General features: G+C 46.7%; 1 protein-coding gene across 3 annotated transcripts in view; it reads left to right on the top strand.

The window, feature by feature from the left end:
- Nucleotides 1-14,679, top strand: part of RNF123 (ring finger protein 123) — an 87,258-nt gene extending 72,579 nt beyond the window's left edge. For all 3 annotated transcript variants that reach the window (XM_081900243.1, XM_081900244.1, XM_081900245.1), the window contains exons 36-39: nt 4,706-4,848; nt 9,617-9,711; nt 12,523-12,608; nt 13,278-14,679. In XM_081900243.1, coding sequence (XP_081756369.1) covers nt 4,706-4,848; nt 9,617-9,711; nt 12,523-12,608; nt 13,278-13,377 — 424 coding nt within the window. In that variant the 3' untranslated portion in view covers nt 13,378-14,679. The remainder of the gene's footprint in view (nt 1-4,705; nt 4,849-9,616; nt 9,712-12,522; nt 12,609-13,277) is intronic.
- The last annotated feature ends 17 nt before the right edge of the window (nt 14,680-14,696 follow it).

The raw sequence follows: 14,696 nt of genomic DNA, 5'->3' as shown, positions 1-14,696 counted from the left end.
GTGATTCCAGAGTGTGTGCATATGCCCTGAAGTGAGCTGTAAATGAATTGATTTCTCCTTTCTGATCTTGAAGTGGTGTGTTTTCCAGGGAAGGGAAGTGAAAGCGTTGTTGAGATCCAGTGTCAAACATACTTCTCCACAAAATGGATGATGCAAAGCAGCAAAACTTTTACAAGAACTGAGCTGTTCCTAATCCTTTATCTATATATCCAACAGTATGTGAAGTCAGACCTGGTTAGGCCCATGAACTTTACATTCTCCATATAGTTGATGAAGTAGGCTTGAATGTTGAGGTCATTGAGCTAAAATCGTCATCTGAGATGATGCAGATTTAAGCATTTATTTTATTAAAGAAATTGAACAAAAATATCCAGTTCTCTCTGAGAGCAAGTGGGGATCCATGTGATTGAATTTTCCTTTGTTCATGAAAAAAAAATCCCTTCACCTAGGAAAATAGCATGTCAGGAAGAAGGCCTCTGGTCTGGTCTTCTCTCTGGCATGCTCATTTTCTATGTGTAGGGGAGCATCCCACCATGTGAGCCTCCAAATGCACTGTGAACTGGTCCAAGTGAGACACATGTTTACCACTTCAGTGAGAGCTAGGTCACTGCTATGTGGCAGGCTGAGCAGGAAGAGTAATTCAATTAATATCAAATTAGTTTTAGCCATCAGGAAGTGATCTGTGGGTTGTAATTCCATTAGGCCTAACATGCTTAAATGGGACTTTCCTCTCACAATTTTTTTCAAGCTATGCAAAGCTTTTCAGTCTCAGCAGCTGGAGAAGACAACACAAAACCCATTAGCAAAATACAACATGACCATTAAAGCATCAGACGTTTTCTGGAACGATATAAGATTCCTCAGTAGAAATAGTCAAAATTCAACACAAAACATTGGGTTAGCTCAACCATCCATTTCTTTGAGGTCTTTGCAATTGCCTATGTCTGGATTTGCACTTTGGTATTGTATCATACATGTATGTGGCAGTAGACATGCCACATACAGTCTTTTACAGGACCACTTTATTTTTGTTGATTTCCCTATAACAAACACAAGTCCTGAACACTCTCCTAGAGAAGGTCACCTGAAGCCCCTTTCTCCACGGCATGTGCCGCCTCCTTTCTAGGTGAGCAGTCTCCCCATCTCACTGCAGAGTCCTCGGGACAGTTATGGCACCATTGTGTGCCCTACAGGTTGAATGAAGCAGGAGGCCTGTCTCTTGAAACAGTTCAGTTCAAAGTGCTCTGGCTGCTCTCCCTGGTATTGGTAAGAGACTTGGATATGTCCTCAAATGAGTGGTGTTTTGGCAGCACCCTGACTGTGTGTTAATTCCTTTCTCGGCAAGGGAACGGCCTTCCTCACTTTATGAGTAGGAAAGCTAATAGTGCTCTAAAGCAATTCGGTCCCCTGCTTCTCTACACCCAAGTGCTGCATTGCTGAGCAGTCTGGATCATTCGGCCCTTGACAAACCACTCACAAAGGCCCTTTCTGAATGTTGACTTAGTCTTCCTTGGAGGAAAGGGGTGCCAGACAGCAGTAGTCCCCACTGGCAGCTTTGCACAGCCATAAAGTTAAGTGTACAGTAGAAACAAATGCATGTTCCTTGGAAATGCATTGGCTGCATCCCAGGAAGCAGGCTCACTTCCTCTTACAAGGACGGAAAGTGCTGCTTTGTATCTGTAACCAATCCCTGTATTCTGATGTGGTCCAACAGTGACCCACAGAGCAGGCTGGGCAACCAGCAGCCCCAGGTCCACATAGGTCAAGGAGGGAGGAAAATGGGGGAAGAGGGAGATGTGGATAAAGAGAAATCGAGACAAGGGAGTAGCAGTTAGAGAGATAAGAGTGTGAACCACTCCAAATGTACCTCAGCGCAGTGTCCCGTAAACCCCAATTTCAAATCAGTGGTCTTCAGGAAATGATGTGACTTTAATTCTGCTATTTGGTATGTTGAGGGTAGGAAGGGCCCAGTGTGTTTCTCTGTACAGTGCTAGCACAGTTCATGCTTTCAGATTATCACAATACCTCCAAGAGTTTATACTTGATTACCAGGAAATGCTGCCCATTCTGCTTCTGGCTGCCATGGGCTTAGCACTGAACCGTACACATTCACTAAAAATGGAGGGCAGGAGAAAGGCAGGGCCAGGACTTTTGCTGCATATCTGAAATATGGGCATTGAGTGGAACACCAGAAAAGGGTATTGTACAATTGTATGCAAGTAGACAATTGAGATGACAAGGATCCCTGCAAGGTTGAGGTGTCCTCACATAAAATGCCTTTCTATGTACATGCATAGCTGTGCCTTTGCAGAATCCCACTCAATGTGCAAGTGTCAGAGGTATAGCAACATCAGGGGCAGCGCTAGGAGAACACAGCATCGTTTCCCTTAATGTGTATGCATGGAGGTACACGTGAGGAGGGCAATTGTGCCTTCTGATTTTAATCTTTTGAGATTCCACTTATGTTCTCACATTTCACTCTTATGACGTTGGTAGCTGTTGTAATAGTTCTGTGCAGGGCTGCATAATACTTCCCATAAATTTCATCTCTCCAGTTCTTTGTACTATTAGCCTGCTTGTCTTGTTGTGACTGCTTCATTTGCTGATTGTGGGAGCTACAAGTAATGAGACATATCTTCTAATGCTTTGTGATGAACAAAGGTTGGCTTTCAGTTAGGGAACATGAAAAATTGAGCTTTTTAACAAGTAATTTTTATTAAATTCTTATTGTATTAATACAAATCTATAATAACAAGAAGACCAACAAAGAACAAAAAAGCTAATTACAAGAACTTAATCTTTGTGAGTGTGTGTGTGTTTATGTAAAAAACTGGCAGAAACATAACTCCTGTTGCAAATGATATGTTCCATCATGAACATATCATTTCGTGTACCATCATGAAATCTGAGGGTTTAAGTAGTCTGTAAGACTTCTTAATCCAACTATTGTGTTCACCTGTTAAGGCCGTTCTTACCATATTTAATCTTCTTTGAATGGAAAGAGTAGGAGGAAGTAATTAAAAGTTGTGAATGGTCATTTTGATAAAAGATTATATTATTAAGCTGCAATTCTACATGTATTTGGTAAGTCAAAATGGCTGCAAGAATGTAGCAGAAACCCCAACTAATTAGTGAGAAATAATACATCACAGCTGATCCAGTGTAAGTAAGGTGTTATAGTCATTACTTTAAATTCATAATTAGTAGTCAGTGCAGATAAGAGCTCTCTTGAATCATTACAGCAGCTGGACTCTCAACATGATCAGGTGTTAATGGCAACAAGATGATAACAAATGTGGTGAGGGGGGTTATTCTTTCATTTGTTTGTTTTTTTAAATGTGTGTTTTTATGCAGCAAAGCATCCTGTGATCCTATGATGAAGGGTGGTGTATGAATTAAATAAATAAATAAAAATCCTTTTTCAGACTGAGGGTTGGTTTTTTTAAATGGTGGAATTCATAAGTATAACTTTAAATGCCTGAGAATTCGTTTTTAATTATTTTGCTCCTTCAGGACAGCCGCTTTCTCTCCTCTCACATGTGCTTGTTTATAAACAGACAACCTGGCGTCAGCATGAAAATAAATATGCATAATTTGGTATTTACTGGTAGTCCTAATCATCTCCCTCATAACAGAGATAGTGGGACGAATTCAACATGGTGATAAGGAGATCATTCCATCAGTGCAAGCATTTCTGCTTTTCTGGTAGAACAATCTCCCCTCCACCCCCTGTTATGGGGGTTCTTCTGACCCCCCCCTCAAGGCAATTTGGGGGTGCATGCTGGGAAGAGAACCAGCCTTTGCTCAGGCTTCCACTAGTAGGACCTGTTTGTTATATAACAAATGGCTGAAAGAGGTGCTTAAAATGTATGGAGGTTCTGCTTCCTAGTCAAGACAATTCATGGTGACATTTCCTCCCCCCGCCTGCACCCATTCTTGTTCTTCCAGGCTGCAGCATATAGCAAATGCAGTATGTCAGTCAATCTAGCTGCTAAACAGCTGCCTCTTGCTCTTGAGTTGAATATCAATCAAATGAAGAATGCAATTTCTGCTGTTCAAGACCTATTTAATTTACCAGGATGTTGTTGCTTTTTGGAGACATTTGCCCTCTGACTGTGTGCAACTTGTACACCAAGGTGGCTGGAAAATTTGGTGCCCATTAAGCTGTGCTGTGTGTCTGTACAAAAGCCGTTGGCTTCTGAGGGACCAGCCTCTGGAATTAAACAGTCCCCATTTAATGAAGCCTCATCAACCTAGAAAATACCTCATACGATGTTAAGTCAGGTGGACCTGTCAAGATGTCCTACACTTTGAGACCACCAACTGTGGCCAAGAGGAAGTTCCAGATGTCTTTATAAAGCAGCCTGACCCTAAGACCCTGTTTCTTAGGAGGCATCATACGGGCCCATTCTCTGACTTCCTGCCTTTTCCTCTCCCATTGCCGTTGGGTCTGTACCATCCATTGCTGTGCTAGGCCACCAGTGAGCAACGGGAGCAGCTTGTGATGGCCATAGGGCAGGAGGTCTGACAACAATATTAATGAAGCAATATTGCTCTAAAGACTAGAGAGTGTGTCCTTTACTCCTAAAGATGCCAGTTCTCATGAACACAAACATGTCACACAGGGATTGCTGAGAGGAACGAGATGTGCTGTCATTCCAAGACAAGGCCTTCATAAAGCATGTCTTTCTGTCTGTCTTTCCAGTGCTGAGCGGGCAACAGCTGTGCTGCTGGCAGATCCCTGTTTCCAGCTCCGTTCTATTCAGTACTTGTTGGGGAACACGGAGCCTCTAGTCCTGGGGATGGCATCAGCTTCTGCTGACAAGAAACATTTCTCCCTACAGAGCTGTAAGTATCTCCTCTGATTTGCTGTGCTTAACATACGCCATGAGTCGCTTGTTCCTGCATGGCTCCTTGTTGCCTGCCACTTTGCCATTTGGGTAACTCCTAGGTGCCTTTTGTAGAAAGGGTATCACTGAGATCTCCGCTACAGAGCTTGTAAACAGCTGTCTTGTGTCTCCTCCCTCCTTGCCTGTCCCTGCTCTTCACAGATGCTTTGTGTATTTGAGGCCACCAAATATATTTGCCCTGTGGCAACAACATGGGAATAACTCCCTGTTTTCCTCTTGCTGTGCCTCTGCTCTCCAACAGCAACAGCAACAACTTTTCCATCCTGTTTCCACAGGCGTATGGTTGCCTACTCTAAGAATTGGATGCTGAACTAGATGAGCCCATGGGCCTGATCCAGCACGGCCCTTCTTGCGTTTCCTAAGAAGGATCAGCTAAGAATTCAGACAAAAGAATAGGTTTAAAAAGGGGGGGGGGAAGTGTATATACATATATGTAAGCTCATTAGCCTAAGAAATATTTAAAGCTGCTTTTCCATAAAAGGTAAAGGTAAAGGTACCCCTGCCCGTAAGGGCCAGTCTTGACAGACTCTGGGGTTGTGCGCCCATCTCACTCAAGAGGCCAGGGGCCAGCGCTGTCCGGAGACACTTCCGGGTCACGTGGCCAGCGTGACATCGCTGCTCTGGCGAGCCAGAGCTGCACACGGAAACGCCGTTTACCTTCCCGCTAGAAAGCGGTCCCTATTTATCTACTTGCACCCGGAGGTGCTTTCGAACTGCTAGGTCGGCAGGCGCTGGGACCGAGCAGCGGGAGCGCACCCCGCCGCAGGGATTCGAACCGCCGACCTTTCGATCGGCAAGTCCTAGGCTCTGAGGCTTTAACCCACAGCGCCACCTGTGTCCCTTTTCCATAAAGCTACATGGAAAAATAAAAGCACACTTTAAAATGCATCTGCTGTAAAATAACAACACAATAAAACAAGATAAGACACAACACAACACAATAAAACAAGATAAGTCACAAATTGGGTGGTGTGAGCTGACTGTAGCTCGATGCATAGAGCAGGTGCAGGGTATCCTTGAGGGGGTTTAGCAGAGCAATGTGGACTTGTGGGATGCCCAGTGGTAGGGCACAGGATTTGCATGCAAGGAGGTTCCGGGTTCAGCCTTCTTACATTTCCAGGTAAAAGGATCAGGTAAAAAGGGATGTGAAATAGTTTTGCCCAAGACCCCCTAGAGCTGCTGCCAGTTAGAACAGTAAACTATACGAGGCTGGATTGACTCAAGGGCCTGCCTCAATAGAAGGCAGATTCCTGCATCAGCAATGCCAGCAACAGAGGCAGCTTATTCTTCAGCTGCTCAGGCCTACTGTCCTGTGGCACAGCAGAGCAGCACATGGCGCTGCTTACGCTTCCCCGGAGGGACCAGTCGTGGAGTCCCCACTGTGTGTGTGTGTTTTCAGAGAAGAAGTTGTTTGCATCTTTTCTAATTTTATTTTCACTTAACTTTGCCCCACAGCCCATTTTAAGGATCCATTCCTATTCGCTGGGTAGGATGGCAGCAAAAAAAATTTCTATAGTGAAAAAATATGTACTGTTATGTATGCATTTGCATACCAAACTGCCACATGCCATCTCTTAAAAGAAATGTGTGTCCAGCGAGAGAGAGAGAGAACCAGGCTCCTGTCCTTGGCTCTGCCCATGCCCTTGAAGTTTGCTGAGATAGAGGAAAGCAATTGGAGCGCTGAGATGGAGGAAACCGTGATCCCTAAGGAATAGTGCAGGCTTTATTTACACAACCTCTAGTTCCATGGAGATCTTGAGCTGATGACGAAATAAGGCATTATGTGATTGGGGTAGTGGTGCAGAGCTGCTGAAGTGATTGAGAACTGTGGAAGATTACTGCAGCAGGCAGCAAATCTTTCTCTTTCTTTTAACCTCTGCTGAATTGTGGCCATTATGATTTATCTCACTCTCCCTATGAAAGGCTGGCTGAAGGCCTCCTTGCCTCAGGCTTGCAGGGGGGGGGGTTCTAGTTTTTGTTCTCCAGCTGCGAATGCATGCAAACCAGGGCCAGCCCTACCATTAGGCAGAGTGAGGCAGATACTGTGGGATAGGGAGCAACAGCAAAGTGCTAAAGGGGAGAGCCGTTGTGTGCAGGGCCCACTCAAGATAATTTGCTGCCTGAGTCAAAGGACTAGATGATAGCCTCTCCCCTCCCTCACCATTCCATGCACAGAAGTTGACTGGAGTGAAAGCTGCATCAGCAGTTGTGATGGGATAGCATATTTCAGCACCTGAAGGCAGCAAGCTAACTTAGGAAGGTGCAAGACAGGCCACATGGCACACACAGCTCTGTCCTCCCAAGGTGGGGAGCTGCCAAAAGGACACTGGAGGACTGGCCAGCGGATGTTGCTTCTCCAGCATCTGCTGCCTAAGGCGGCTGTTGCGCTCTGCCTAATAGTAGGACTGGCCCTGTGTGATTGCTGTGCAATCTGCCCTACGCCCACTGTGCTAGGCTGCTGTCCTTGGGTGCAGTGGAGGACCCCATTGTTACTGTTGAAGTAAGATTCAGTTGCCAGTCTGGTTGGATTTTATACATGGCATGGGAAGGAGGGTGTCATCTTGTTCATCAGATCTCAGGCAACAAAACGTCTTAGTCCAGCCTTGATAAAAAGCAATACACTTCCAGGTTTTTACAGAACTGAGGCATCTTAGAGAGGCCATTTAGCCAATATGATAAACCACATCTTAGCTCAAGTATGATCTCTGGTATTTTCCCTTGTGAATCTCTGCTGAGCCCAGGAAAGCTACATCCAAGAGAAATGGAAGGGGGTAATGACAATTACTCTACCATGTCCAAATATGCTCACTGTTGAGTGCTTGGAAAAAATTTGAAGCAGTACTATGGCAGGTTGATGATGATCCTCTGCTGGAAAGAAAAAAGGAAAGTAATATTAGAAAGTGCTCTGGGTTTACTGTTAACTGGGAATCCTAAAGCTCGGGGGATGCCTCACATGGAACAAGGCTGTGCCTTGGGGTGGTTGCTGCTGTATTCGAGTCTACAGGGATTATAACCACTGTCCTTTCCTTCCCGCTAATGTCATTATTAAGTGGGACTTCCCTGCCTGCCAACTGCAGGTTCCCTTTTCCTGCTGATAGTGTGAAAACGTGTGCTAGAGGGAAGGCAGTAGCCTGCAGAGGACACCACAGGCAGATTCTCTTTTGTTTTCCGCAATGCACTGTGCATTATATCTTAAAGAGGCACTGTTAATTGTTTCCCAGAATGGAGCATGCTGAGTCCCCTGCCCCTCCCCTGTTTGCAGCATTACCTACTGTTGCACCCTCTTGCCTCGCTCTGAATTCCCTTACCCTACAGCAAAGTGCTTGTGTTCCCATCCTATTTCTGGGCTATGGAGGGAATGTTCTCGCCCCACCCGTCAAGAGAGTGTTTGTCTAAAAGCCTGATTCCAAAAATGCATGTACTTGTGTATCTGCCAGCAGCAGCACCTATGCTGATACTGAGCTGGCCCAGCGGCTGATATTCTCTGCCATAGGCAGTCTTTGCAAATACGTATTAGATCCGCTTCTGAAGGTTGCTTCATAGACTCGGGTGTATGGGCATGGCCAGAGTTGCCCTGTGCCTTCTTTGCCAACCATTTTTTCCTGCTCTACCCAGTAAGGAAAACTATGCTAGTTCTCGCAGGCGCTTTGCTGTGTCAAATCCCAGAGGCCTAAGCAATCCAAAGAGGCAGAGGTCAGAGGCAGTAATGCTTCTGAATACCAGTTGCTGGAAACTGCAGGAGGGGGAGGTGCTCCTGTGTTCAGATCCTGTTTGTGGGTTTCTCACATCTGGTAGTTCACTGTGGGTGGACTACATGGGCCATCGGCCTGATCCGGCAGAGCTCTTCTTATGAAGGCTTCCCCAGAACAAACACATGCTTATCAGAAATGTGAGGGGTGGAGAGAGAGGCGGAGGGGTGGGTGTGTGTGTATGCAGGAGCATGGATGCATCGGAAGATCTTTCTCCCATATTATAGCCGGAGCCCTTAATGGCACTGACAATAATGTTGCTTAACCTTTGTAGGATCACTCCTATGTTCCCCCTCATGAGTTGCTCAGATAGGAAGCTTTGATTGCCTTGTGACAACTGAAGAGTTTTCACCCCTTTCATGGATGGCTTGCCACTCCGGATGCAATATTTAACCTCCATTTCCTTGGCATCGTCTTGAGGACTTGGTCATCTTTGATCACATGGTCTATGGGGCTCTCAAAGCTTGCATATTTTAAAACATAGACCAGTATTTCTCATCAGCACTCTAAATCTCTGGGTTGTCTAATTGAAGCAAGAGTTGTGGCCACAATATGCCCAGGGAAGCTATACCTGCATAATGCTTTCCATGCATGCTGTCATCTGGTGGCTTTTGAGAACTCTACCCTTGTCCCTGTCCCATAGAGCACTACTGCGCAAAGCCGTTTTCCTCTGTCCTGTGATAACACTGAGAACAAGGTGCCTCACCTCTTTGCGCCTCACTTGGTTAACAGATCAGCTCATGCTGGGCTCTGCCACCATGTGGCCAAACACCTCCACTGCAGCTTCATTTTAATCCCTCCCAACTAGTCATTGGTGGGATGGGGCTGAAAAAAAGAAATCCGGGGCAAGGCCCCCAACACCCCCTGCTCTGCATAGTAATAGTAGAACCTGTGCCCCCCCCCCACTCTGCTGCCACTTGCCCTTCCTTTATCATTAATCTCTCTGTTTTTCTGCAGACACTGATTACATCAGCCAGGAAGAGCTGGCCAAGGTGGAGCAAATGCTGGGCCACCTCAGCGAAGAGTCCAAGCAGGCTGCAGCCTCCACCTTGGTAAGCTTCCACCTAATGAACTTCCACCTAATGTGTGTGGCCACTTGCCCAAGGCACCCTCCATAGCACCACCCCTCGCAGGACCTCAACCGAGGCAAAAGATCAAGCACCGGCCCTTGCTGCATTGCCTGAGGGAAGTGAAGGCGCAGCATTCACAGGGTCCTGCAGATACCCTGCAGATACTGACCTTGCTTGGCAACACTGGGTGGCTCTGTTTCTTGGGTACCTGGTTTGGCTTGGACATGTTAAAACCATATGGGGTAAGTGTCCACGTTCCATGGCAAAGGTTGATGCTGACCTCTAATGCTGTAGGGCAGCAATAGCCAATGTGGTGCCCTCCAGCTGCTGCTGGACTCCAGCTCCCATCCCTGCTGACCATTGGGAGTCCAACAATATATTGGCATCACCCTCATAACCACCCCTGCTTTAGGGCTAGTTCTGAGCCATCTGTAAGGACAGTGTGTTTTCCTGTGGAAGCAGGATCTGAGAATGGGCACAGGTAGATGCGTAGCATACATATGCACAGGTGCTAAAGCACACTTCCTAAGCTAATAATATCCTCAACTTAAGCAGGATTAAGCAGGGGTGGCTCTTCTTTTTTTGGGCTGAGGGTCCATTCATCCTTGGCCCCTACTCTGAGGTTTACATGCCAGTTGTGGGGGTGCCCACCCATACCACTTTCATGCACACATACATAACACACTCAAGAGGCACACAGCCCCCCCACCAGCAGCTGATCCATGCTGATCATCTGAGGAAATTGGGTTATTATCATCCCCCATCAAATGATCAGCCTGATGACTAGGAAGGGGGAACACTGAAGGCTCTGAAGCTCACCTACCTCATACCGAGTGTATGTCACTATTTCCCCCCTTTTTCTGGCACTGCCAAAATTGGTGGTGGGGAGTCAGACAAAAACTGACTGAGGGGTCAGAACAGGCCCCTAAACCAGGGTTTAGCCAGCCCAGCAGTAGTACAACATAGAATGAATATGAGAGTCAAAACTCCTTTGATTTGTGCTCACTTTACAAGGTCACCGAGTACAGCACTTACTTATGACCACTGAAATATGCTTGTTCTGTGTGTTCTCCACCATCTGTAATCTGCAAACACCCAGCAGCCAAGCAGATATCCCAGTGGGAAGGAGTTCCACTGTCTTCAGGGAAGTGAGGCCTTAGAGCTCCATTCTCCCTCCCCTACCCCCCCACACCCAACCCAAATCTTTGCCCAAACAATTCCAATTTCTTTTGAAATTCTGAACCTTGGAAGCAGAATAAACTGTTCAAGATGAATTTGCGAAATTGAAGGCACAGAACTGTCTTTCTTTGTTGAAAAAAAATTTGGACTGGATGGGCATGGAGGGAGGAGGAGCTTAAGCACCACAGAAGCTACCCAGATGGACTCTGGCTGCTGAAACAGCCCCCGCGTGTTGCTCTGTCTGGGTGACCTCCAGAGAGAAGCTGTGATCCAGGAAGCAACCTGATCTCTGCCGGGGTAGGATCTGAATTATTAATGTGGCTGCTCATCTTCTAGCTGCAGTTTGGAGCTGCATAAAGGCTGCTGCAGGAGGACAGGGTGGGGATGGGGTGGGAGAGAGAGCTGATGGGATGGGAACACACTGTCCCTGGGTTCAGTAGGAACTCATGCTCTTAGCCTAGGCCAACCCCAGGGCAGGAAACAAACCTTCATTAAGAACCTCAAGCTAAGCTGAACTCTGTACATTCTTTGCACAGGGAGACAAGTGCAGAGAAGTTGACTAGTCCCGTATATTCTTTACTGCTGCTTCCGCTGCTGAGATTATTAGCTCTCCCAAAATTATATCGAAAGATAGCAGGATATGTATAGGTGCAATTAACAGTCTTCTTTAGAGGCAGAGCTCATGGTCCGTGCTCCAAGGGGGAGATTCATAAGAGATACATTTATATTGTTATCTTTTCAAAACTTTTTAAAAATCTCACTTTCTCCCCCTAGTGGCAGCAGTCTGCTCACTGGGATTCCCTCTCCTCTTGGACAGACAAGGCCCTCCCTTCCATTATGACATCATCCGGGAGGAGTCCTCATAATACCCAAAGGAGTGCAGTCCCTACGGTCATCAGCATTTTTATAGAACTCCCCAGTGAAAGACGTTACATTTAAAAGAAGAGGAAATAAAATAAAAACACCCTTCCCCTGATTACAGAGCATAGTTGGCAAGGAAACGTGGGCTTCACTCCACAGGCCAGGGCTTCACAGCGCAGTGGCAGTGGGAGAGAGGTTCATCCGCTAATGTTCCTATAACATTTTGCACCCAGAGCGAGACAGACCTATCACACTTCCCCTTTAGACACCCGGGGCCTAATCAGGCCATGAGGAGGAGCAATCAAAGTTAGGACACTGCCCTGTGAAGAACAGGACACAGGAGGCTAGAATGCCTGTTTTCTCCTCTTTCCTTGGCCAGGGAGGTAGAGGTAGCCCTCCAGTTCATTTAGCCCTCCTGAGAGAGTAGAGCCCTCATAGCTGATAGTGGAATCTTCCTGGAGCCATTTCCCCTCCTACCTCACTGGCAACACTCTTAGAGAGTTGCCGCATGGATCAAAGCAACACAAGTGGTTCTGATCCAAGATTTGCAGCATGTATCTTAAGTAAGCCCTGGCATGAAGTGTACGAAGCCAACCAGCCATTTCAGTTTCAAGCGTCTAGTGCAGAACCTTCATGTTATTAACTGCTAAGGAGCTGCTGTTCTTCTGCCGTGAGACGCCTTGCTTTGCCCCATGATGTGGGCTGGGTGTTGGCAACTGCCAATAAGCTGAGTGGTGTGTTGCTTCTTTGCAGCCCACCAGTGAGGAGGACCTGTGCCCCATCTGCTACGCGCATCCCATATCTGCCGTATTCAAGCCATGCTCCCACAAGTCCTGCAAGTGAGTAATCCCTTGGGGGATGTGGGCTTTTCTCTATTTTTGCTTTCTGGTTGGATGGAAGGGGTCCTAGAAGGTGCCCTAGACCATAACTGGAGATTTAATTAGCAAATTTTGCCATTTGAACTCTCTGAAGCTTCCTAACTGAAATCTCCTTTTCACTTGTTGCCCTAATGGAAAGACACAGCAGCACGATGCTTCTGAATATCTACTTAGGCCAGCTCTCCCATACGCAAGGCTGTGACTGCACTGCGCATGCAGATTAGATTCAACTGATTTGGTTTTTTTTTAAAGCTAGCATTTTAACCTTTTGGGCTGCGAAGTTTGGTTGATAAAGTGTGCCATTTGTATTTAAATCTTAGAAGCCATGGGAAAGGCTGATCAGGATTCAAACTGGTTGGGGGCAGGGGAAGACTTCAGTGTCTCCCATTCCTCTAAGTCATTACCATGGCTTAGCACATGCCCCCAAAACAAATTTGTGTAATTTGTTTTATAGAGAAGCTGTAGAATTTGATTTTAAGAGGAAAGTGGGCATTATCTTGCATGCACAGGACACTTGCACTCATTTAGACCCAGCAAGGGGCTTTTAGGTACTAGACACGTATTGTTGGGCCAAAGCTTGGCCTGTAGCTGTGAACAAATGTCCAAGGCCTCCTGCTCTTGTCTTTCTAGAGCCTGCATCAACCAGCACCTGATGAACAACAAGGACTGCTTCTTCTGCAAAGCCACCATCACGGGTGTGGATGATTACATGAAGCCAGCCACCTCCTAGTGCCTGGACCCTGCAGGGCAGGGCCGCATGCCCCGGCAGCTTCTCCACAAGATGGACTCTCCTTGCTTCGAGAGCACCTCTGTCAAAGGCGGCTGCTGTTCAGCACAGCTGAGCTCAGTTGTGTGTTTTTTTAATTTATAACACTTCTTGCAGGCCAGGCACTGCCATATGCATCCCCTTGGCCACATCATATCCTTCAACCCCCCTGAATTTAGGTACACTTCCTGTTGCTGTCATTGACTCCAAGCCAGCAGGCACTGGGCTTTTCCCATGGGGCATGTACAAGGGGGCTGAACTTGCTCAGGTTTTCTACCTCAGCCTGAATCTGTAGCTCCTTTTCTGCATTTGCCCCAGGAAGCCTGTCTCGTACTGTAGCTGGGACACATCCCCTTTGGTGTGGTGCTTTTCTCGATGGGGTAAAAGCTGATCTCACAGGCAACATCGCTCCTGTGGGCCCAGCTGGCCACTAGCCAAGTGTGTTTTTTGCTGCAGCGCTTAGCAGCTGTTTTGACAAGTGTGTGTGTTGCTCAGAGTTGGTTGAGATATTTACGTGGGCATATCGTGCAGCAGCCTACCCAGCTGTGCCACCTGATATGCTTTGGTGACGAAGGGAGATATTGACAAGCCATTCTCCCACCTGCAATCAGATGCGCTGGTAAGTGAAAGATTGTACCATCTGTCCACTTAAACATTAGACTCTGCTCTTTGTGCATATAGCTCCTTTCCTTTGCAGGTAGGGACTGCTAGATACGCATAGCAAAGACACAAGGCCCAGTTTTTGGTCTGGGGAGCTTAGTGAATGCAACAGCAGGCACACTATGCCATGACTAACAGAAGTGCAGAGATGAAGCCCACAACTACCAGAGGAATGAGTCTGAATAGACTCCCAAGCTTCTCCAAGAAAAGAAAAACAGATACAGTAGGGGCCAGAGTTCGTCCCATGCATTGTATTCTGGTTGGGAGAAGTACGAGCTGGGTTGATCTTTATGGGCTACTGCAGGGGTGAACCTGATTGCACTGCTCTCTTCCACCAGCAGAAGGTGCCCATGGCACCAGCCCTTCACTGTGTGACCAGGCTGCCTGTACTATCCAGGAGCAGACAAGGATGGTTGCTGTTTTTTAATTTACTAACTGTGTGTGACTTGTAACCAGAAGTGTCGGGGAGGGCAGCAAGCATTGTGCTTGAAGCAAGGAATTTTAACTTATGTGCATCTATGATTGTCTCTCTCTCCCACCACCCTCCAAAGTGGAAGGGGTGTTAACTTCCATACAATGGAATATTATTAAATTATTATTCCTTAAGGCGGTGAGCTATGTGT

The sequence above is a fragment of the Podarcis melisellensis genome (assembly GCF_964234715.1).
Source record: "Podarcis melisellensis genome assembly, chromosome: 2".
Taxonomy (NCBI): Eukaryota; Metazoa; Chordata; class Lepidosauria; order Squamata; family Lacertidae; genus Podarcis; species Podarcis melisellensis.
This window is presented reverse-complemented; position numbering and strand designations above follow the sequence as displayed.